This window comes from Oryctolagus cuniculus, chromosome X (genome assembly GCF_051225735.1).
Source record: "Oryctolagus cuniculus isolate XC-2025 breed Fujian yellow rabbit chromosome X, ASM5122573v1, whole genome shotgun sequence".
NCBI lineage: Eukaryota > Metazoa > Chordata > Mammalia > Lagomorpha > Leporidae > Oryctolagus > Oryctolagus cuniculus.
Window position 1 is genome coordinate 85,990,710 of NC_142888.1, and position 24,181 is coordinate 86,014,890.

General features: G+C 48.0%; 1 protein-coding gene and 1 long non-coding RNA gene across 9 annotated transcripts in view; one reads left to right on the plus strand and one right to left on the minus strand.

Moving 5' to 3' along the window:
• The window catches only part of LOC103351894 (claudin-2), a 42,155-nt gene that overhangs the window by 17,745 nt on the left and 229 nt on the right, over nt 1–24,181 (minus strand). The window contains exons 1-4 of one of the 6 annotated variants that reach the window (XR_016227805.1): nt 23,034–23,171; nt 22,584–22,659; nt 21,694–21,794; nt 13,332–13,455 (exon numbers count right to left, since the gene is read on the minus strand). This is a non-coding gene — a long non-coding RNA (claudin-2). Of the gene's footprint in view, nt 1–4,336; nt 4,558–13,331; nt 13,456–21,693; nt 21,795–22,583; nt 22,660–23,033; nt 23,172–24,181 lie in introns of those variants that run through there. The other 5 variants (XR_016227807.1, XR_007912067.3, XR_007912063.3 and 2 more) reach the window with 5 other exon arrangements.
• On the plus strand, nt 8,098–23,587 carry RIPPLY1 (ripply transcriptional repressor 1). Of its 3 annotated transcripts, XM_089323962.1 has the most exons (6): nt 8,121–8,322; nt 14,953–15,118; nt 19,897–20,641; nt 21,534–21,603; nt 22,213–22,277; nt 22,773–23,587. In XM_089323962.1, the coding sequence occupies exons 3-6, from the start codon at nt 20,511–20,513 to the stop codon at nt 23,026–23,028; spliced, it is 522 nt and encodes a 173-aa protein (XP_089180088.1). In that variant the 5' UTR covers nt 8,121–8,322; nt 14,953–15,118; nt 19,897–20,510; the 3' UTR covers nt 23,029–23,587. The 3 variants fall into 3 exon arrangements, 2 of the variants coding, with proteins under 2 accessions (XP_089180088.1, XP_089180087.1); XM_089323961.1 differs by lacking the exon at nt 14,953–15,118 and having other exon boundaries at nt 8,127–8,322; nt 19,897–20,011; XR_016227808.1 differs by lacking the exons at nt 14,953–15,118; nt 19,897–20,641; nt 21,534–21,603; nt 22,213–22,277; nt 22,773–23,587 and adding an exon at nt 10,957–13,205 and having other exon boundaries at nt 8,098–8,322.

Consider the following 24,181-nt stretch of genomic DNA (forward strand, 5'->3'; position numbering starts at 1 on the left):
TCCAAGACAGGCTGATGTGTCTGAGACAAGCAGCCACTTGGGATGCACTGCAGGAGGCGGACTAGCCCGCTTTGGGCTGCCCACCACAGTGCAATCAGCTCACTGTGTGCTGCCACTTCTGGAACAAAAGGCAGATTACTGGCTCATCTCTGGCTGTATGGGAGATACTAAGCCGTACTATTTGATCACTGAAATGTTACTCTCCATTTGTAGCATCTCTTAATCTGACCATCTTGCCACCAAACCCCTCTGGGGAACCTATGCATGATTGATTATAGGTTACTGAACAAGCCTAGCAGGCTGGATCTGACCAGTGTTGAGGCTACAGATCTGAAACATTCATGCATCAAAACTAGCAAAACTAAGGGTTGGATATGCAATAGTAATTTTCAATAAAACTGGAAACAATAGCATTGCCACCAGGTGTCTTAGCCCAGAAGGCTGAACTCAAAGCCCTCACCTGTGCCTTATGCCTTAGAGGAGGTAACTGAGAAAACACACTGACTCTAAGTAAGGAAAGAGAAATGTTTGTGGCCTTGGTTTCTCCTGGAATAGAGAGGGAAAATGTACTTTGGGCCTTCCTTGGGTTCAGGGAAGATAGGAGAATATGCAGAAGTTGGCCAGTTTCCCAAACATGCTTCATAGGTAGACCAGGTCCATCTTCCTTTGATATGATCACCTGCTATCAATCTGTGTTCTAGAGACGGGACTGGAGAGTATGACTTGCTTATTAAGGGAATGAAAACGACAGTGCCACACACCCAGGGTAATACTATGATTCACCACAAGTTAAGCCTTAACCAGGGTTCTAGTCCTCGATCAGGACTGAATGTTTTCTGGTGGGGAAAAATTACTACTTTCTCTGGCTTTCCTTACAGTTATAGGAATGTGAGGATGCGGTTGCCTTTACTGCTGCTGTGAAATGGTGATATATCTGCAAGATAAAGTTTGCACAAAGATTGGCTGGGCCAAATGCTATGGTGATGCAGAGGATCTCCACAGCTTAACCCAGGGCTAGGATGTTTCTTTTTATTATCTGAGAGGTAGAGTTATAGACAGAGAGAGGGAGAGACAGAGAAAAAGGTCTTCCATCCGCTGGCTCACTCCCCAAATGGCCACAATGGCTGGAGCTGGGCTGATCCGAAGCCAGGAGCCATGAGCTTCTTCTGGGTCTCCCACGCGGGTGCAGGGGCCCAAGCACTTGGGCCATCTTCTACTGCTTTTCCAGGCCACAGTAGAGAGCTGGATTGGAAGTGGAGCAGCTGGGACACGAACTAGCATGCATATGGGATGCTGGCACTGCAGGTGGAGGCTTAGCTTACTATGCCATGGCGCCAGCCTATAGGATGTTTCTTAACAACCTCCTCTCCTCTAATTCTGAAAACACTGACCTTCACCCCATAAACAACATGAAGTAGCCAGAGCATTCATCATCCCTATTCCCTCAGGGTTGAAAAGTAACAAGAAAGGGGGAGGCTGAGAGTGAACCCCTATAATGTAAGGGTGGTACTCAGCCTCTAGCAATGCTCCTGAACACCGGAGTCTCTCCAAAGTGCTTTCTCTCAGCAGGTGGGAACAAGGCACTGAGACCCGAGGTTCAGCTCAAACCCCTCTAATATACAAGAGGACCCAGCCTCTTCTCTCACTCCCTGAGTCCAAAAGGAATCCATTGAATCGAGGGCGTGGTACAACTGGCTCTATGAAATTCTAATCACTGCACTCAAGAAGTCATTCGCTTCTCCAATAGATAAAACCTTGTTGGCCAGTGTTTTCTGGAGTTTGTTTACAGGGATTCTAGGTCTGGAGCAGAAGGTGACTACCACTTGTATGTAATCCCCTACCCTCAAACCAACTGGAGCCCACCCGGCCATCATAAATTCCCTAAAGAGCATCACCAACCAATCAAAACAAGCTCAAGAGCACCACTGGCCAACCAGGAACTTGAACACAAGCTGAACGTGCATCTCGGAACCCGAATTCCAACCTATAAGACTCTTCCCCTCTAACTCCTCACGGAGCCCCAGGAGTTAAGGGATAGCTGCCTGGCTCCTCGCTCTGTGCGTCGGGGAAGCGGACCCAGTTTTGGGAGTTCTACAGCAATGCCTCCAATTAGTTTGGGGTGCTGTTAGGCAACCAGGTCATGTCTGGGGAGTCTTTGGGCATGAAAACAAGCAAGGCTGAAAGGGTAGAAGGGCCACTGGGCTAATCTTCTAACCAACTACGTGACCTTGGGTAAGTCTCTCCATCTTCGTGCTCTCGGCTTCACTCAGCTGACTTCCCTTCAGGGCTGGGCCAATGAATGCAAAAGTATTTTGACAAGTGGAAAACTCTGGCTGAATGCAAGATGTTAGGATTTGTAGCAGAGGGCACCTTATCAGTTCACAGTGACTCTGTGCTGTTGAGGAGAGGAAAAGGCAAAATATGAGGGGTAGGTGCCAGGGCGGATGAGAGCATTGTGTTGGCAGGATGTGGTTACCAGGTTGGCAAGCATTCAAGGACTGGGTTCTAACACTCTGTTTCCTACAGGTCAGCACTGTCAGATCCTGGTGGCATCATGCCAGAGTCCCTGACTCCTTAGTCTTGAGCCTGGGAGGCTCCTTAGTAGTCATGTGCTAAAACTCCTGCTGAGCTCCAGACAGCCTCCAGAGGTGGGGTCTGAAAGGAGAGAGGAGAGCACAGCAGTCTGGGAAAAGCAGTGTTTGCTTAAGGAGAGGAGTGAGTGTGGGGAGAATAAAGGGAGCTACACGAGGGTCTGGGGAGAGGTAGGTGAGGGGAGACAGCAGAAGAGGCAGAAAATCCAGAGATAAGCAAGGTCTGTATAAAGCAAGATCTGGAAGGAGTGGGAGGAGGGGGTGCTGTGGAGAGAGTCTGGAAGGAGAAAGAGGCTGCAGAGGAAAGGGGCAGGGAGGAGCAGGCTCTAGGAGAAGCAGTTAGTGTCTAGGCAGACAGGCTTGGAGACATTTTAGTCACAGTATGCTACCAAACCAACAAGTTTTAGTCACGATCGCAGTGACTCCATGTCATCAAATCCAGTGCCACTTCTCAGTCCTTAACTTCCCTGACCTCTATAACTTCTTTTAAAAAATATTTATTTATTTGAAAGGAAGAATTATGGGGGGAGGAGACAGATCTTCCATCTTCTGGTTCACTCCCCAAATAGCCCCAATGGCCAGGACCGGGCCAGGCTGAAGCCAGGAACCAGAAGCTTCTTTCAGTTCTCCCACGTAGGTACAGGGGCCCAAGTACTTGGTTTATCCTCCACTGCTTTCCCAGGCACATGAACAGGGAGCTGGATCAGAAGTGGAGCAGTCAGGACTCGAACTAGTGCCCATAATGGATGCTGGCATCACAGGCAGTAGCTTTACCCGCCATGCCACAGTGCCAGCCCCAACTTTGCCCTTCTTGGAATGCTTTCTGTCTTTGGCCTCTATGGTCCAATGCTCCCCAAGTTCTCCTGTCCGAGCTATTTCTTCATCAGCTCCTTCTCCTCTGCCAGAGCCTTAAACATGAGTATTTTTCAGAGGCAGAAAGTAGAATAATGGTTACCAGAGGTAGAGAGCAGAGAGAAAAATGGAGAAAGGCTAGTTAACAGGTACAAGGCAGCAACTGGATAGAAGCAATGCCTTCTAATATTGTATAGCCCAGTAAAGTGACTGCATTTGATGACAATTGATTGCATATTTCAAAATAGCTAGTAGGGAGGATTTTGAAGGTTCGCAACACAAAGAAATGATAAATGTTTGACACGATGGCTAAGCCAATGACCCTGATCTAATCATCACACATTGTCTGCTCACATCCAGATGGCATACTGTATCTCATAAGTACTTGCATGTACAGTCATTATGTGTCAGTTAAAAATTTACAAAATATGTTTAGAAATGAGTGTTTTTCAGGAGCTTGTCCTGGGTCCTCCTCTCTTTCCCTTTGGCATTCCCACTCTGGGGTGCTGCATTTACCCTCCATGGTTTAGATTACTCTATGGAACTGGATGCCTTCTGGATGCCCATTTTTCAGCTTTGACTTCTCAGACCCCTGTATCCCGGCATCCGCACGTAGATAGCTCAATGGCATGTCAAACGCAACATGTCCCAAATTGTACCCTTTGTTCCCCTTTGAACTAGAACCAATCCTCCCTCAGTCTTCTCGGTTTGAGAAAGCCAACTATTCAAGCCAGGAGCCTCAGAGTCAGCGCAATGGCACTCTTTTCTCCTCCTCTGATCCCCTATGCCCCATCTCCCTTGACCAGTGAGCGCTTTCCATTTTACTTCCAAAATACAACTCGTTGAGCCATCCACTGGCTCCTACTTCAGCCTCCATCACCGCCATCTCTTACCTGGCTGAGTACTGCAATATCCTCCTGCTTTCTCTGCTTTTACTCTGGGTTTTCTATGGTCTGCTCTCCGAAGTAGCTCTACATGATCTGTTCCTCACCCAGCTCTCCAAAGTGATCGCGTGCTACTCTCCTCCGCACTCACTTCAGTCTCCACTGGCTCCCTTTCACTTTCTCAAAAACTACGGCGCTCCCTCAGCTCTAGGCCTGTAACAATCCAATTCCTTCTGCCTGGAAGGCTTTGCAGGCCCTGCCCCCGCCTCACCTTCAGCTGGCTTTGGTTCCCTATCATTGAGTTGGCTATCCTTGTGTGCTCTTGAAGCACCTTGTCAGCCTTGTCATTCCCTGACCGATCATCCCGCTTGTGGTGACTGTTTCTTCTTTGCCACCGGTCTGGGTCTGTGAATGCCTGAGAGCTTGGCTTTCATCTGCGGTTTTAATATCTCTATTAGAGTGCAGCAGAGTGATTAGCATAGCGTAGGAGCGCCAGAGAATTGATGGCACTGGGCTGAGAAGAAGAATGCGGTGAGAAGTCAAACAGGAGAGTGCTCAGGGAGGGAAGGACTCCAGAGGGGAGGCAAGGAAGGGTCAAAGAAATACATATGCGAACAAAGAGAAAATAAAATTTGAAAGGAAATGGATAAGAAGAACTAGGAGGAGGGGTATGGAGCAGGGGCATGGTGAAGAGACGACCACTAGGAAGAAACTAAGGCCAACATAGCAAGATTTTTTAGAATTATCTAAAGCTTGTTCAATTTAAAGGACCCTCTGTAATTCTAAGCTTATTCTTTGAATTGTATTAAAGTTTCTTTTGTAAAGTAAGAGGTGGTAGTATGTTTAATGATCCTAATTACAAAATTAAAAGTATGACTGCTGAGACTGGTGTTGGGCACAGCAGGTAAGATGCCACTTGGGATACCGGCATCCCATATTGGAATTTCTGATTTGTATCCCAGCTCCCCTGCTGCCGATCCAGCTTCCTGCTAATGTACGTGATGAAAGCAGCAGATGATGGCTCAAGTAGTTGTGTCTCTGCTACTCACACGGGAGACCTGGATTGATTTCCAGGTTCTCAGCTTTGGCCTACCACCACCCTGGCTGTTGCAGGCATCTGGGGAATGAGCCAGCAGATGGGAGATCTCCGCATCTCTCTCTTTCAAATAAAAATAAATAAGTGGTTAAAGAAGTTTGACAACCACGTGTCAATTCCATCTCATTTTAAAAATATTTTATTTATTTGAAAGGCAGAATGACAGATCTTCCTTCTGCTGATTTACTCCCCAAATGGCCACAATAGTGAGGACTGGAACAGGCAAAAGTCAGGAGCCAGGAACTCTATCTGGGTCTCCCATGTGGGTAGAAGGAACTCAAATATTTAGACCACTGTCTGCTGCTTTCCAGAAACATGATCAGGGGGCTGCATTGGAAAGTAGAGTAGCCAGGACTTGAACTAGCACTCTGATATGGAATGTAGGCATCCCACAGGGTGGCTTAACCCAGTGCACCACAATGCCTGCCTCCCCCCTTTTAATTCTGAAATTGCACTAGTCCATGAAATTCAAAAGCAGAGAGAGAGGGAGAAGGAAAGGAAGGGGGTGGCAGGGATCTGGGAATTTAATAACCTGTTAATGGATTTCAGAACCATTTTGTACTTTTAAAAATTATTTAGCAAATAACTCAAAAGACTTTCATCTAGTGAAATGGGTAAACTGTGATACATCTGTACAAATGTATCAGTGGATTACTACTCCGCCATAGAAAGGAATGTTCTATTACTATACACCACTTCAATGAAGCTCACATGTATTATGCTGAATGCAATAAGCTAGTTAAAAGGCTGCTTATACTATGACTCCATTTATATGACATCCTTGAAATGACAAAACTATAGGAATGGAGAACAAATTAGTGGTTTTCAGGGTGGAGGAAGAGGTTGACTACAGTGATGTGACACAAAGGAATTATTTTGTCACTAGCCATCAGGAAAATGCAAATCAAAATCACAGTGAGGTTTCATCTCACTCCAGTTAGAATGGCTGTCATACAGAAATCAACCAACAATAAATGCTGGTAAGGATGTGGGGAAAAAGGTACCCTAATTCACTTTTGGTGGGAATACAAACTGGTATAGTCATTGTGGAAGACAGTATAGAGATTCCTCAGATATCTGAAAATAGATCTAACATATGACCTAGCCATCCCACTCCTGGGAATTTACCCAAACAAAATGAAATCAGCATATGAAAGAATTATCTGTACCCCCATGTTCATTGCAGCTCAATTCACAATAGCTAACATATGGAATCAAACCAGATGCCCATCAACTGATGACTGGGTAAAGAAATTATGACATACATGCACTATGGAATACTACTCAGTGGTAAAAAGGAATGAAATCCTGTTTTTTGCAACAAAATGGAAGGAACTGGAAACCATTTACTTAATGAAATTAGCCAGTCCCAAAAAGACAAACAACATATTTTTCCTTGATCTATGGTGACTAATGGGGTATCTAAAATGTAATGTATTAGAGTGAAATTGACATTTTGAGATTCAATGATTGTTTATAGCACTTGTCTCTACTGTTGGGGAACAGTGATTTTTTTCTCTATTTGTTAAGCTTTACTTTCTGTAGGGTTAATCTTATGAGTATAAAGGAAACTGAAAATGGATCTTTGTAAAACTAAAGAGTGAGAATAGGAGAGAGAAGAGGAAGAAGGATGGGAGTGCGGGTAGGAGAGAGGGTAGGGTGGGAAAAATCACTATGTTCCTAAATTTGTATATATGAAATGCATGAAGTATGTATACCTTAAATGAACTTTTTTTAAAAAAAGGAATTATTTTGGGTGTTGGAACTCTGATGATTGCAGCTATTCATTTATCAAAATTCATGGAGCTGTACCCCCAAAAGAATGAATTTTATGCATCATTTCACATTTGCCCCACAGAATATTAAAAAGATATGTGTGTAAGTTTTTAAATGAATAAAGATATTGAACAATTAAAGCCTCCAAAGGGCTTTAATTGGGGGGGCTGTATCTATTAATATTTAACATATTATGAAGTAACCCTGATGCATTTTTAAGCTATCCATTTATTAACTTAAAATCACAATTATAAAGGCACTATATGATAAAATACATAACATGTATTTCTGAAAATCATCTGTATTTTGCAAAACAAAAGCTAGCAAGAAAAGTGGCATAGTACTCTGCTTTGATAATTACAAATTTTATACATGTATTCAATTTCACCCTGTATCCATATGTATGTGTGTGTGTGTATCCATTTAACAATGTAAAAAATTTAAAAGAAGAAGAAAAGGTGGCATTGTGTTAAAATTTTTGCAAATGTCTTTAATATCTGGCTGAATAAAAGGCAGCTGTGTTCTCACATCGACTCTTGCATTCAAGTCATTGCACTATGTTGTCTTTGTTGAAGTATATGAAGAAAATCCTGCATCACAAAGATAGGTAGTTTAGACTGTTGAAATACTTACTTAAGGTATACTAAGCTGATCTTCTGTATATTAAGATAATCGAAAATGAATCTTGATGTGAATGAAAGGGGAGAGGGAGTGGGAAAGGGGAGGGTTGTGGGTGGGAGGGACGGTATGGGGGGGGGAAGCCATTGTAACACATGAGTCGTACTTTGGAAATTTATATTCATTAAATAAAAGATAAAAAATAAAAATAAAAAATAAAAAAAAAACAAAGATAGGTAGTTTAGAGAAGTGAGTATTCGATAGTCTTCTCAAGGCAGAATTTGAAGACTGAACCCCAAATGACCCTCAGCTGTGTACAAAACCCCTTCCCGTTTATCGCTCCCATGATTGCGTTATATGGAAACGGGAAGTTGCCCAGGTGGACCTAATCTAATCACAGGCACCTTTTAAATGAGGGTTTTACGAGAAGAAACCGCAGAGCCGGAGAGATTTCAAGTGTGAGAAGTACTTGCGCCATTGATGGATTGCAAATGGACAGGGCCAGGTAAGGCATGTGGGTAGTATCTAGGAGCAGAGGGGGATTTTTGGCGACAGCCAGTGAGGCAATGGGGACCTTAGACCCACCGTCTGAAGGAACTGGATTCTGCTAACACCTGCGTAAGCTTGCAAGAGGAATTTTCCCTCAGAGCTTCCAGATAAGAGCCCAGCCCTCCTGACAACTTGACTTTGGCCTTGTGAGATGCTAAGCAGAAAACACAGGCTCATACATCTGGACTTCTGACTCACAATTCTGTGAGATAACACATGAGTATGGTATTAAGTTGTTAAGTTTGTGGTAATTTGTTATAGCAGCAATCAGCAATAGGAAACTAATAAGTTGCGTAGGGGTTCATGATAATCATACGTAAACTTTACAAGTGGCAGTTTCTGAGTGTTGATTTGCTGTGTTGAAAGTAAAACCACATCAGTGAACCTTTTGTACTCTATTACGTTAAAAATCCACTGGTCTATCTTGCTCTTTGAATGACTCTATTATCCATACATGATTTTGTAACATTGTGCATAAGTCATTTGGAAAGTATCCACCACTACACCTTGATATGCAGATCTTCCAATTGTGTGATTATGCAATATAAAAATCACATTCATGAATATCACTACTAATCTTATCAGAAAGGTTTTTAGAGGATTAGGGAAAGTGAAGGTCACAGAGGTAGACACAGGTTTTTAAAATTGTGCTTTAAGTTTTATCATTGACAATAAGTATTATCTGTTGCACTTGAGGTGGCAGAATCATTTTATTTTCAACAAAATGCTGGCCAAATACTCAAATCTGAATAACCATAGTTTGTCTATCAGTCCTTTCAAGTAAAAACAAAAGAAAATGTTCTAAGAAACATCAGCTAGTTTAGCCTGTAATTCAATTATACAAGTGCTTTTCTTCATGCAAACCTTTCTTCTTCAGGATGCAGAAGTACTTCATAGATCTTTCTTATTTTGTCCTGTATATTATTCAAAATACATATTCAAACAGCTGATAAAGAGTATAAAGTAATATTTTTTTTCTGTTTCATCAAGACATTCTTAAGTGAGATTGACCATGTTTTCGACCCAGACCACATTGGTGATGAAGAATAATACGAGGCGCTGGCACTTTTAGCCACCATTGCTTTTGCTTCTTCAGGTGCAAATGTCAACCCAGTGAAATTAGCAATTAATGTCTTGGTATTATCATGAAAAGAGCTAGGGGTCCCTGCAGGGTGTTCGGACAACACTTTGCTGGTCTAGACTGAGGCTGAGGAAGGTGGAGATAATTTTTTTTTTAATTGGGGAGGTTGCTTTCTAATTTTTTTTAAATATTTACTTGAAAAGCAGAACAATGACAGATAGAGGGAGAGAGAGAGAGAGAGACAGATTCCATCTACTGGCTCACTCCCCAAATGGCTGCAACAGCCAGGGCTGGGCCAGCCTGGAATTCTGTATGATTCTCCCACCTGGGTGGCAGGGGCCCAAGTAATTACGCCAACACTTATTGCCTTCCAGGGTGCACAATACCAGGAAGTTGGGCCAGAAGTGGGGTGAGGACTGGAATCCAGATACTCTGGTATGAAATATTGGCATCCCAAGTGGCATCTTAACAACTGCACCATATGCCTGCCCTGGAGATGAATCTTTTTTTAAAAGATTGATTTATTTGGCCGGTGCCGTGGCTCACATGGCTAATCCTCTGCCTGTGGCACCGGCACCCCAGGTTCTAGTCCCGGTTGGGGCGCTGGGTACTAGTTCCAGTTGCTCCTCTTCTAGTCCTGCTCTCTGCTGTGGCCCGGGAGGGCAGCAGAGGATGGCCCAAGTGCTTGGGTCCCTACACCCGCATGGGAGACCGGGAGGAAGCACCTGGCTCCTGGGTTCAGATCGGCGCAGTGTGCAGGCCGTAGCGGTCATTTGAGGGGTGAACCAACGGAAGGAAGACCTTTCTCTCTGTCTCTCTCTCTCTCACTGTCTATAACTCTACCTGTCTAATAAAAAGAAAGACTGATTTATTTATTTGAAAGTCAGAATTACAGAGAGAAAGGAGAGAGAGAGAGAGAGAGATCTTCCATCCACTGGTTCACTCCCCAAATGGCCACAACAGCTAGAGCTGGGTAAGGCTGAAACCAAGAGCCAAGAGCTTCATCTGAATCTCCCAAGCACTTGGACCATCTTGCACTGTTTCCCAGGCCATAGCAGGGAGCTGGATCGGAAGCGAAGCAGTTGGGACTCGAACCAGCACACATATGCTTAACCCAGTGCGCCACAGAGCCAGTCCCTGGAGATGAATCGTTAATCTCATCAATACAGGAGGCAACTGAGGATGAACAGGAGACAAGTGCTATGTTCCTTTCCCCCAGGACCTCTGCTGTGCCCCTGCTTACACCAGACCTGCCTTGGTTCCTGGGCTGCCCCAGCCAAGTCAACAGCTGCCCTCGAAATTTTCCCCCAGCCTAAGAAGTGGGATGCTCTGTCTTTTTTTTTTTTTTTTGCAGGTGATTTTATTTTATTTTCATTTTATGTATTTATTTTATTTGTAAGGGGTGGGGATTTCCCATCTACTGGTTCACTTGTCCAAATGCCCCTGATAGCTAGGGCTGGGCCAGACTGATGCCAGGAGCTAAGAACTCAATCCAGGTCTCCCATGCAGGTGGCACGGACACAAGTGCTGGACCCATCGCTGCTGCCTCCAGGATGACCATTTTCAGGAAACAGAGTCAGAGCAGAGCCAGCACACAAGCCCAGGCACTCCGATATGGGATGACAGCATTGCAACCTGGCTCTTAACTGCTGTACCAAATGCCCGGCCCCTCCTCACTCTCCACTCCCCCAACAAAGGCGGGCGGTTTTCATCACTCTGGGGCTCGTAGGCTGGGATGAGCAAAGGGAGGAAGGACATGGTGATTTGGAAGAGGAACTACTTTGCATGTAAATATTTTACTGGGAGAGTTCAAAGACATCTTCAGGATGTTTTTCAGACATAGCACACGACGAACAAGAAGGTTGAAATTCAAGTCTGTAAAGCTGAGGAAAAATAGGTTACAGGTGATCTCCTGACTTTCTTCATTTAAACAGAATTTTCCAGGCAGAGGAGAAGGTGCGTTTGGTGGTAAAACGGGTTTGGAAGAGGTTTGAAGGGCTGTAAGTACTGGATTATATTCCTTCTAGGCCCTGGACAACCCCCGAGGACACGTCTCTGTTCCTTCAAACCTGCTCTGCAAGAGGCACTGGGATGCTCTGTCTTACAAGCCAAAACTGCCAACAAAGAATCCCATTCTGGCCCTCACACCCATCATGGCTGTTTGCCATTCAACTCTGGAGCCCCATGGCGCTGCTAAACTAAATTTGTTGGCTTCCTCAGACCAAGTGCCCAGTGTCAAACATCATTCTGTTCACATGCAATGAGTGCCTGCTGTGTACTCAGACCTGTGCCAGGGGCTGATGGGAGGGTGTAGGCTAGACTGAGCAGCAGCTCCATGTTTAGAGAGGTTTGCTTCTCATCTGGAAAAGTGACTGAAGAGCAGGCTAGCATCCCTACTTGAGATAGGAGCTCAGATGAGAGGCCTCTGGTGAGAGGCAGCTTTTAGCATGGCCTGGAGACTCCTGGAAGTAAGAGGGGGTTCCAGGAAGACATGGAAGGGAGAAGTCAAATGCATGCTATGGGAAGAAAGAAGGCATTGCAGACTTCGGCAGGGGTGGAATGATTGTATGCAAGGACACTGTGGTGACAAGCCTGCTGCAAGGGACGAGAGGAAACTGGGTAGGGTCAAAGGTGAGGCTGAAGGCAGAGGGAACATGTGTGACTGCCTGACTTACTCTCGTCAGCCATTAGTTGCCAAGGCAGCTGTGTGAGCAGGATGGAAGCTATGTTTAAGGAAGCCAAACCCAGCCCAGGATGCAGAAAACACTGAACATGTGTGGGACCAAAACAGTGAACACACCAGGGACTGTTGCTGTGGTGTAGCAGGCAAAGCTGCTGCCTGCAGTGCCAGCATCCCATATGGGGGCCATTTCAAGTCTTGGCTGCTTCACTTCCTATCTGGCTCTCTGTTATGGCCTGGGAAAACAGTAGAGGGTGGCCCAAGTGCTTGGGCCCCTGCACCCACATAGGAGATCTGGAGGAAGCTCCTGGCTCCTGTCTTCAGATCTCTTCAGCTCCAGCCCTTGTGGCAATTTGGGGAGTGAACCAGTGGATGGAAGACTTCTCTCTCTCTCTCTCTCTCTCTCTCTGCCTCTCTGTGGGTCTGCCTTTCAAATGAATTAATGAATCTTTGGGGGGGGGGGAAGGCATGTGTGTGTGGGGGGAGTGAGCTCTTCACCTCTATTAAAAATGAGCACCAGTTTACCTCCAGTATTTCATTTCATCCTCACTCGATGACAATGGTACTATTGTTTTCATCCGCAGGAAGCTGAGGTTCAGAGAGATTGATGAACTTACTCACGGTCACCTAAAGGGTAAACCACCAGCTAGAGGCCTTGTAACCTAGGCCTGCTTCCAAAACCTATGTCCTGAATAACCTCAGTACATACACATGGATTTCAAATTTTTGGCACCAAAGTAAACTTATCTTTTAATTCAACTTAAGTGAACTGTTTGAAGTACGTCTGTACACTCGGTGATGGAGAGGGCGAAAGGGAATCATTGCTATAATGATTACAGCCAACATATACTGAGTGCTAAATACACGGATGGCTTTAAGCAAAATCTATATGCTCTTTTACCCAGTCTTTGTTACAACCCTGTAAAGTAGAGACCATCGTTAGCCCACACACCCAAGCCTAACTGTAGAACCCAGTTTTTTTCCACTTGTAGGTCTACTGCAGAAATATGGGCTTTATATGATAAAGCTAATGGGGCGGCCAAGCCAATCTATAAGTTCTCTGATCCTGGAGAGAGCACTTAATTTCTCTGTGCCTCAGTGTCCTGATCATCCCCACCTAGGAGCAATACTGGTGCCTACCTCATAGGGATCTTGTGAGGAGTAATTGAAATAGGAAATAGGATAGTACCTGGCACCATAAGAATTCAATAAATATGAACCATTTTTATTGTTGTTGTTAGTTTGTCAGGATGCCCCTCCCAGGAAGGCATGTGCCACTGGTTACCAGGCTCTGTCACTTCCTGAGCCAGGATCACAGGATACCAAGGCTAAAAAAGACAAAAGACCACATTACTGAGAATTGCGCATGCTGCCATCCTCCCAAGAGCTCGGGCCAGGCTCAGAAAGGAGGCTGTCTTGGAGAAAGAGGGGCTGCAGAGGCCGGCCAGAGAAGCCAGGGCTGCAGCTGGACGGACTGGACAGCAGAGGGAAGGAACCGGCTGGGAGTGACCTTTCTGAGCCCCCTGCCTGCTGCCCATGGCCTCCCTCCGCTGGTTTGTTTTCCTAGGCCTCTGCAGTCCAAATGAAGAGCAAATGGGGAGCTGCGAGAGGCTCTGCCGAGGGAGCCCGCACCACATGGGCCACAGCCCACGCTCAAATGGTGGGCCAAGAGGCAGAGGGCGCAGGACGAGAGCTGGGCTGGCAACAAACTGTTCTCCAGAGGGGACTCCCTGTCCCGGGAACCCAAGGGGCTGGGTCCAGGACTGGGCACATTTGGAACATTTGGACTTGAGGACAGAGGCCTCAGGCACCATTTGCTATTTTGGCTTTGGGGCCGGGCTTGGGTGGGGAGGAGAAATGTCTCCTTTCCTCCTCTCTCTGAGCGGCCCCTGTCTCCACATGGCACCCTTACAGGCCATTGAGCCTTCCTCCCCAGGACCCCACAGTCTCTGCAGAACCTGCTACTGTGGCTTCCAACCTGGAATTCAAGGCCCTCTCCAACAGTTGCCTGTTGGCCTTGACTCTCACCCTTCCCTCAACGGCCGCCCCTTCTCTGGCCCCCATTTGCAGGACAAGGCAGGCCATAGTGCAATGGTTAAGAGCACAGAGATTGAGTTCCAGTCCCAGCCTTGTGACTTTTAGCTCTGTGACCTTGGACAAGTTCTTTAATCTCATTGACAAATGAAGCTTTTAATAGTATCTTTCTCACAGGGTTGTTTGTGAGACTTAAATCAATCCACACAAACTGCTTAGAACAATGCCTGGCACATAAATGTTTAACAAATGTTCTCTACTCTTATTATCCACCCCTGTGCCAGTTCTCGCTGCCAGGGTTACATTTCCCCCTTCTCCCTGTCTGCTGAAACCTGGAGGAAGGGGAGGAAGGGGAGGTTGAGCTGGACCACTCTGAGAGCAAAGGAACAGGACATGAACAGCACAGACCAAACGAATCACAGGACAACATCCGCCCTAACCCCCTTAGTATGATCAAATGTTTTGCCTGGGACCTATGGGAATACATTTTAAAGCATGATCCAGTACATGCATTTGCATATCTTTATACACAGACATAATTCATATGACTAAAAGTTTCACAGAATAATATGTATCCTTACTGCACATGATTCACTCTTACAGCTGCTGTTTATGTTGTTATAAATGCTGGTTTCCACCTACTAAATTGGTTGTAAGCACTGCCTTTGGTTGTAACTCAGTTTGAGAAATGACCGTGAGTCCCTGCTCTGTGATGGACTCTATTTGGGGTGATATTAAGACCTTCAGAGGCCCTAAATCCTCACGTATTACAAGTGAATGTCTTGTTACAGGATGGAAACAGAGTTGGGGGAGTCTCAGAGGCACCTGCCACACAAAGCACTTTGGAATCACTGGAAAGTTTTAAGCCAAGGAAGACCCTGGGGCACCTGTAGAATGGCTTGGAAAGACCAAGTCAAGGACAGAGGACCCTCTAGGGCAGCTGCTTCAGACATCCAGGTGAGAAAGGGCCATGGCTGAAGACAGAACCAGGGGCATGGTGAGTGCCGGAGTGGGGAGTAGCATGAACAAGGCCCAGCGGCTGAGGGGTTAGCTGCGCTGACTGGGTCAATATGATGCTGCCTGCTGAGGCAGGTAAGAGCAGGTTTGGGGAGAACGACAATTCTGATTTGGAATGAACTTGAGATAGCCTATAGTAAAATTTCAGGCTGGAAATACAACTTTCATTCGTTCACTAATGTGCTACCCACATAAGGAAACTACATTTTGTTTTTCCATTAAATTCACATCCACCATCACCCACTGTTTAGAAAAAGAAGCATCAAAATAGGAAAGGCATAGTGTCAGAAGGAAGGGACAGTTGGTTAGAACTGAGCACATTTAGATGATGGAAAAACTCGCCCGGTTTTGCTGTGCTCCATTGAAAACCTTACAGTACAAGCTGAACCTATGGACTGTAATTTGAGAAATCACCAATATGAAGAATGAGCAGAGCAAGAGAGAGTGGCAGAATAGATTGTAAAGGGATGGCTCCAGAGGTGGGAGAAGAATCAGGAGGGGAAGCCAGCGCTGTGGTGCAGCGGGTTAACGCCCTGGCCTGAAGCGCCGGCATCCCAAATGGGCATTGGTTCAAGACCTGGCTGCTCCACTTCTGATCCAGCTCTCTGCTGTGGCCTGGGAAAGCAGTGGAAGATGGCCCAAGTCCTTGGGCCCCTGCACCCACGTGGGAGACCCAGAAGAAACCCCTGGCTCCTGGCTTCAGATCAGCGCAGTTCCAGCCATTGTGGCAAATTGGGGAGTGAGCCAGCAGATGGAAGACCACTCTCTCTGTCTCTACTTCTCCTTCTCTCTGTATAACTCTGACTTTCAAATAAATAAATCTTAAAAAAAAAATCAGGAGGGAGTGAACCTGGAAGCCAAAATGAGCACTTGGCCAACCGTGCCTTTTGCCACCCGGAGTTCAGAGAGGTCATCAGATTTGGCAATGATGAGGTCATTGGTGAGCTCTGGCAGTGTCTTTTCACCAGAGTGATGGGGCTGGGGCCGAAGTACAGTTGGTTGAGATGTGGATGGAAAGCTCAGAGGAGTGGATATATGGAGTAGAGACTAGTTTTTTTTTTTTTAAATAAAGATTTATTTATTTATTTGAAAGAGTTACACAGAGAGAGGAGAGGCAGAGAGAAGTCTTCCATCTGCTAGTTCACTCCCCAGTTGGCCACAATGGCTGGTGCTACACTGATCCGAAGCCAGGAACCAGGAACCAGGAGCTTCTTCCGGGTCTCCCATGCAGGTACAGGTACCCAAGGATTTGAGCCATCTTCTACTGCTTTCCCAGGCCATAGCAGAGAACTGAATCAGAAGTGGAGCAGCCGGGACTCGAACTGGCGCCCATATGGGATGCCGGCACTGCAGGCCATGGCTTTATCTGCTACACCACAGCGTCAGCCCTAGTAAAGACTACTTTTAAGCGACTTGAAGGTGAAGGAAAGAAAAGAGAGAGGAAAGAAAGAGACAGAGGGGAAGAGAAAGCTTTTGGAAGGAGGGTGCTTGTTTGGGGGGGATTACAGATAATTTTATGATTATAAAATTATAATCCAGGCCGGCGCCGTGGCTCACTAAGCTAATCCTCCGCCTTGCGGCGCCGGCACACCAGGTTCTAGTCCCGGTCGGGGCGCTGGATTCTGTCCCGGTTGCCCCTCTTCCAGGCCAGCTCTCTGCTGTGGCCAGGGAGTGCAGTGGAGGATGGCCCAGGTGCTTGGGCCCTGCACCCCATGGGAGACCAGGAGAAGCACCTGGCTCCTGCGGCGGCCATTGGAGGGTGAACCAACGGCAAAGGAAGACCTTTCTCTCTCTCTCTCTCACTGTCCACTCTGCCTGTCAAAAAAAAAAAATTATAATCCAAAGGGAAAGGGCTAGTATAGAGAGGTTGAGCGCTCCTGAAGAAGAGTCTAACTTCTGGAGGAAGGGCCTGGAGGAGGAAGGTGGATGACGCCAAGGCCCAGGCAGAGGGATTAGCCTTTAACGAAAGGGGCACCTTGTCCTCTGGGGAGGGAGGGACGGAGGGGAAGGAAGTTGGAGAGGCAGGCAGTTCTGGGGGGGGCAGGCAGGGCACTGAGGTAATTCACGCTTGAAGGCCTCTGTTTTCTCAGGGAAGTAAGAGGAGAGGTTGTTCTGAGCAGGGCGAGGGGCGGGGCAGGGCCATGGTAGGGAACTGAAGGGAGTTTGGAAAGCAGCCCAGGGAAATGTGGAGGCTGGAGCCGGAGACTTCACACAGCAACATTGTCAGGGAGGACTGAGGAGGACTGGGCCCAACCGGGGCTGACTGCATCTGCCTTCCTCTTGCACGTACCGGCTCCGGTGCTGGGTCCTCAGTGCTTTGCTCTGCCCAGGTCGTCCTCTTCCTAGGCAGAGGCCAGCACGATGTCCAGCCCAGAGGAGGCAGCCTGGCCTCTCAGAAAGCTCTGGCAAAGCAATCACTGAGCCAACCAAGAAGCACTGTGGGATTAGGGGAAACAGACAAGAGATCTCAGTTGCTCGGACAGGTGTTCTCCTTCTTGGCCAATGCACAGCTTTCCTGCTCTCCTGCTGACCTCCCTTGCTTCTGTGCTAAGTGTAGAGGGGAACACCCGGGCTCCTGCTTTGCCCAGCAACACGATTCTTACTGGCTGGGGAAAGGCCAACAAGGGATGGGGCCAGTGGCTTCAGCTCCATGCACTGAGTGAGACCGAGGCAATTCTTAGAGGGTAGCAAGATGGAGCAGTGGGGAGAACATGGAGCTACGGCGACAGGACCTGTGAACTATGAACAGTGGCTGAAAGAACACAAGTTCAAGGTGGGAGGGCGCAATGATGGTGGCACAACTGAGTCTGCTTGGGCTCAAAGGGCTGTCTGCAGAGGCTGGTGCTGTGGTGTAGTGTGCTAAACCTCTGCCTGCAGCACCAGCATCCCACATGGTCGCTGGTTCAAGTCTCGGCTGCTTCAATCCAGCTCCCTGCTAATAGCCTGAGATAGCAGTGGAAGATGGCCCAAGTCCTTGTGCCCCTGCCCCCACGTGAGTGATCTGGGAGAAGCTCCTGGCTCCTGGCTTCGGATCAGTGCAGCTCTGGCCATTGTGACCATCTGGGGAGTGAACCAGCAGATGGAAGACCTCTCTCTCTGTCTCTCTGTCTCTCTCTCTCTCAAACTCTGCCTCTCAAATAAATAAATCAATCTTTTTAAAAAGGGGCTATGTGCCTCTCTTTTCCCTTTCTCTGCATCCACATGTATTTTCAGAGGCCACATAGGGATAACAAATATCCTAGAGTGTGACAAGGGGTCTTTTGCTTCCCCTTGTGGCCCAATCCCCCCAGCTTGGCTCATTCAGCCCCACTTCTCATTTTAGCCAGTGATGCAGTACATAAGCAAGTCCCCATCTTCTGGTGGTAAATTCAGTAAGAATGCTCAGAGACAGATAGAAATTTGAGCTCCCCAGAGGTCCTCTCGCCCCTAAGATTTCCTTCTTTAGGATTCCAGGATCCAGGCTGCAGTTAGAAAATTCAGGGACAAAGAGCTCACCCCAGGCCAAGGCAGCACATTCCACTGGATTCATTTGATCTCTGTTTATTGAGGGCCTCTACAGTGCCAGGGCCTTGAGTTAGCTGGTGGCTGAGCTATTAGAAAATTTCCTTTGATTGAGCCAAAATGTGTCTTGCTGTAGCTTCTACCCATGGGCCTCTGCGTGCCTTTTGAAGTCACACAGACCACGTCTAATGTCACTGCAGTCTAATCCTCAGATACTTGGAAAAGGCTGTCATTTCCTGAGACTGTTCTCTCCCCCACCAATAAGCATTTCTTTGCTTCTTTTTCTTTCTTTATATGTCTTGACATTTTATTCCCAAAATAATATCAGTTCATTGTGCAACTTTTTAGAAACATCAGGAAAGCATACAGAAGAAAGTGACAATCTTCCCCTACTCACTCCCTGCCCTGACACCTGTATCACACTTCCTTCTACCCAGTCCTTCGTCCTCTGCCTACTGGATACTCTATGCTTTTTTTCTTGCCAAAATGTGATCATCCCCTAAGCAATGTTCTAGAGGCTTACCTTTTTCACTCTTTCAGCATATTAATTTCCCCCTTGTTCTTATCCTGTGCCAATTTCAACGTGAAATGGCGTAACTGTTGTTCAATTATCAATTTAAGTAGCTTTTCCAAGTGAGGCATTTACTTTGCTTTCCCAGTTTTTCTTTGCTGTAAAGAGTACAGTGAAGCTGGAATCTGCAGTGGGGTGGTGCTGGGGTCTGGGCGAACAGAGCAAAAGGGAGGCCTTGAATCACATCAGTCAGAGGAGTTTAGCATCTGATTGTTTTTTGCACTTTGTGTCTAGTTGTACTTCCTAGAATCTTCTGGGGAGTGCCTGCTTCATATTTGGTTGCAAGGATTTATCCTAATTCACGCGACTGGATTCCTATTATTGGACATTGAGGTTGTTTCTAATTTTTGACAATTACAAACCAGGCTGGGATGAACACCCAAGCAGCTAAATCTGTGCTGGTGCTGGGCACTGAGGTCAGGAGGAATATTTTCAAGACCTCTAAAGCATAAGGTGCTTGCCAGCAGTTGTAACTGGAAACTTGTTGGCAAGGGCCCAGAAAGTTGGGCAAGGCCAAGGCCAAGACCTGCACTCCAGTCTCTGGGCTTGCCTGAGGTCAATATCCATTACCCAGGCCCTGTCACAGAGTGTTCAGGCTGGTGGTGCCCTTCTGGGACCCCTGGATCAGCCCCCTCATCTCACACAGGAAGGAACAGAGGCCTGGGATGGTCCATCAGCATTTTAGCGCCAGGAAGGACGCTGCCTCTCCCCAAGCACCCCGGCTCTGGCAAATCCATTCGGGATCTGAGCTGGAATCCCATGTGAGTTCCCCAGTCTCCTTAGAGAGGTCAACCTTCTCTTCTCCCCGGGAACCTTTGCGAAGGCCTTGCCTCTCTCTAACCCCCTGCTTCTGACAGCTCTCGGTGATTTCGGTGCTGATGAGCCCCCCACCACCACCACCACTCCTTCCCCCTTGGGCTTTGCAGTAGCCTGGGGAATTCACACAAATGGTGTGCAATTTGTCCCTTCTGTGTTTTCCTTTCTGATTTGGAAGTAAAGCTAACTCTTCACCCCCCACCGGCACCTTGTTTATTCAACTGGGAGAGATTTCACACCCAGGAACCCAGCTCTCCCTCCTGGAGCCCCTTCCCTAAATAGTCGCCCCCCCCCCTTCCCACTCCCCCAACCCCTGCACTCACAGAATAATTTATGAGTGCAGGCCCGGGCTTATAAAAGGGTCTCGCAGGAGAGGCCAAAAGAGTACAGGGGGTTCTGAGAACTGGGACAGCCCACAGCCTGCTTGGCCTTGCTGCCCTAAGGATGGACCCCTCCGTTCCGGCTGCTGCCGCCCCTGTCCCAGCTCCAGCATTAGCCCGAGCCCCCCTGGCCTTCCCTGGCCCGTTAAGCCCCTCACTCCTTTCTTCCTCTGGACAAGTACACGAGAGTGAAAGGTAAGTGGGACTTGCCCTTTGGCAGGATTAGGAACCCAGGATTAGGGGGATTGCTGAGACGGTGGGGAGGGGGAGGATGAGGGATCGGAAGTGTCCCTGTTCTCTGTGAAAGGGAGAGGCAGGGGCCTCACAGTCTTTACTCCGTGGCCGCAGCAGCTATATTTCATCCGGGTCTTCACCTCGCTAATCCCTCTGGGTAGCAGGAGGGCAATGGGGGTAGCGGATGTTGCTGAAGCTGAAGGCCAAGGAGCCAAGCCTGCATGGTCCAGATTGTGGAGTGCATTGAGGGGCACAGGTGAGATTGCCAGAAAAAGCTGGGCTTAACACCACCTAGATTTCGGAGGGGAGATATGGGAAAGAGGGTCAAAGTCTAAAGAGGACATTGGGACACTCTTTCCTAACCACGCCACCGCCAGAGTCCCATTTGCTTTTGTCCTACCTCTGAAAGTCCAGCGAGGAAGCAGCAGATTCCTTTCCCCAGCCCTGGAAGATGCTAGGCCTTGAGCTCTATTTTGTGGAACAGCAGGTAGGAGGCAAGGGTGTTCCACCCACCTCTCATCCACTCCTCCAAAGGTTTAACCTTCAACAAACATTTGCTGAAACACCTACTGTGTACCAGGCATTGTGCTAGGCACTGGCGATTCAGATATGATCAAAGTGTCATTGAGCTTAGAGCCCAAATAGACAATCACAAAACAGCGTAATAAGAGCATTAATAACATTGTGGAAACAGAGAGGAGGGGCATCTGCTGGCCCCAGCTCAGGGGCTTTAGCAAAGGCCTCCTGGAGCAGATGGCACCTGTGCCAAGCTCTTTGGAAGCCTCTCTGGTTATCTCAGGGAGTCCTCATGGCAGTCCTTCCTCCGCTGCCTTATCTCTCCTCTTTGCCCTAGAGGAGATTGTCTTTGGAGACCTTGGCTGTCCTCCACAGATGAACCCGCAAGGCCGCCGCCAGTGGAGTTGGTGAGTTTGAACCTCTGGGACGTGCGTTCACAGGCATGTGCAGCTGCATGCATTCACACGGGCCAGGTCCCTTCCCAGAGAGCCCCTCACCTGGGTACCGCCCAAGCTGCGGGTCTGGCGAAGCAGCCTCACCGCTTTGTGAACGTTTTGATTCCCATGACAGCTCGGGCAGGAGAGCAGGCCTGAGGTGTCTGTGGCAAATGGAGGAGATAGAGGCCCAGAGTGGGGGAGGGATTGGAGCAGGCCCCCCCAGCCAGTGTGTGCGAGAGTCAGTGCTCAGAGCCGGTCTCCTGGCACCAGGCCCGGGTTCCCCCATCCTGTCTCCCTCAATCTTTGCTGCTTCAGTGGAACTCTGTCCCCTGGACAGCCTCCAAACAGGTGTTGGAACAGGGGCAGGAAAACAAACGATCCCCAGGACTCTGTTCACTTCTTTTTCAACCAGAACCAAGACAGACCCCATATTGTGGGAAGGGATGGGGGCAGCTGGACCCCAGAGATGTCTAAGGTCTCTTCTAGATCATCTTGCCTGTGGGTTTCCGGCCTCTGCTGCAGAGGAAGCAGTTATCTGGCCATCTACTTGGGGCCACATGCTAACTTTGCTTTGGACAGGCTGCTGATGGGGCAACAGCTGCTGAGGTCACCAAGGCTGACTCTGGGTTCCATCACCCGGTCAGGTAAGTGACCGACAACAAACTCAGAGCTTGACATAGATCTGTGAGCTCTTTAAATCTCCCACAAAAGTCCCACGAAGCAGGAGTGGGGGAGGTTCTGCTATGATCGTGCCCTCACAGATGACGAAATTGAACCCTAGAGACCTTCAGGGACTTGGCCAATTGTCAGTGGTCTCTGAGAATGAACCATGATGGGCAGGTTAGTGAAGGGACCCTGAGTAGAATAAGGTAGACCCTGGGGAATTCTTGGCTAGCAGCCTCCTGGGGTGGGGGAGTGGAATCAGTGCTATAGGCCCACCAGGGACTTACCTTCTTTTCTGGGGCCATTTTGGAACATTTCACAAGGTTCTGTTACACAGCTCCCCTTCTCTCTTCCCCTTGGACCCTACGATGGCAAGTAAGAGAAGGGGTTTAGGAGCTAGTTTCTTTCTTGGCTACACTGACCCCTCTATGTGCACCAACACTAAGCTAGGAACCACATGTCTTCTCTGTCCACAGGCTCTACTGGCCTAAATCTCGCTCCTTTGACTACCTGTACAGTGCTGGGGAGATATTACTGCAGCACTTCCCTGTCCAGGCAACCATCAACCTGTATGAGGACTCAGACAGTGAAGAGGAAGAGGAGGAGGAGGATGAAGACGACAAAGAAGAGAAAGAGGAGGCTGAGCAAAAGGGGCCAGAGGGGTGTGTGAGGGTACCAGGGTCTTCACCACACAGGGCCACAGCTTCCCCGCCCCTGACCTGTCCAAACTGACACACCTTGCCAGTCAGCGTCTGATTGGGGTTTCGTATGCCTGGCAAGCTTCCCTGTGCACCAGTGAGTCGCAAGTCTCCTGTCACAGCTTTCTGGCTCTTTCACCCAACGGGTCTGTGAGCCCAGATGCCTTTGGCATCTGCTTGTCTGGGCTGCTATTGTGTTGACAGTGGGAGGGCCCCAGGAGCTCTTGGGAGAGGAAGGCCGGCTTCCTGCCTCCCCAGGAAGAGCGGTAGGACAGGGTGTGCCCTCAGAGAGGGGAGCAGTCACTGCTCACGGCCCTTTTCACTCCCTAGCTCTCCTAGGTAGGCCGTGGAGTTCCATCTCCTTCTCAGAAAGCCTGATCTGGCTTCACCTGCAGGGATACAAATACCAGATCCAAGCGAGGTTGGGGTGCCTTTCTGATGGGTTTTTCCCAAAGGAAAGGGGATGTTTAGAGAGTCATTAGCTCTGAAAATCCCCTCCCCCAGTGTTGCCCACTATCCACTGAAGTGTACGTGTTGGCATGAGATGAATCAGGAGAAAAATAAACTGGATGATGTTTGCCTTTTTCTTGGAACTATGCTGATTTCTTAACTGAACTCTGCCCACATTGCAAAGCCCTGGGCAGAGGGTCAGAGACCAACTCAAGGCCAATTCATTGCTCTGCCTGAGGTCAGCTGACAGATTTTGCTCCATGGGGATGAAGGGCTGGAGACCCACCGTGCAGCTGAGACTTCTCCATAAACTTGTCCAATCAAGTTTGATTAAGCTTTAAGAACAACTTAGAAAGGAGTAAAAAGGACACCAAAAGGCAGCCCGAAATTTCGAAGCGGGCATAGGGGTTTGGCGGAAGGTAAGCGGTGCAGTCTCACTGGAGCCTTGGACGTGGCTGTGTGAGTGTGGAGAGAGGGGTTGGAGGCTACTAAGTGCTGGCGGTTTTCTCTCTTCAGTTTCCTTTGTATCTGCCACAGTTCAATCCCTCATGCCTACGCTTGCCCCAATTACTCTTCAACTATGTTCTTGCCTCCAACATGACCCTTGGCAATTTATTCTCGACTCTGGCTGCCACAGCAGACCATAGCCTGTCTTTGCCTCACCAAGAGTTGAAAAAAAAAGTATATATATAGATAGAGAGAGAGAGAGAGAGAATTCATGGCTTCTCTATGCAGAA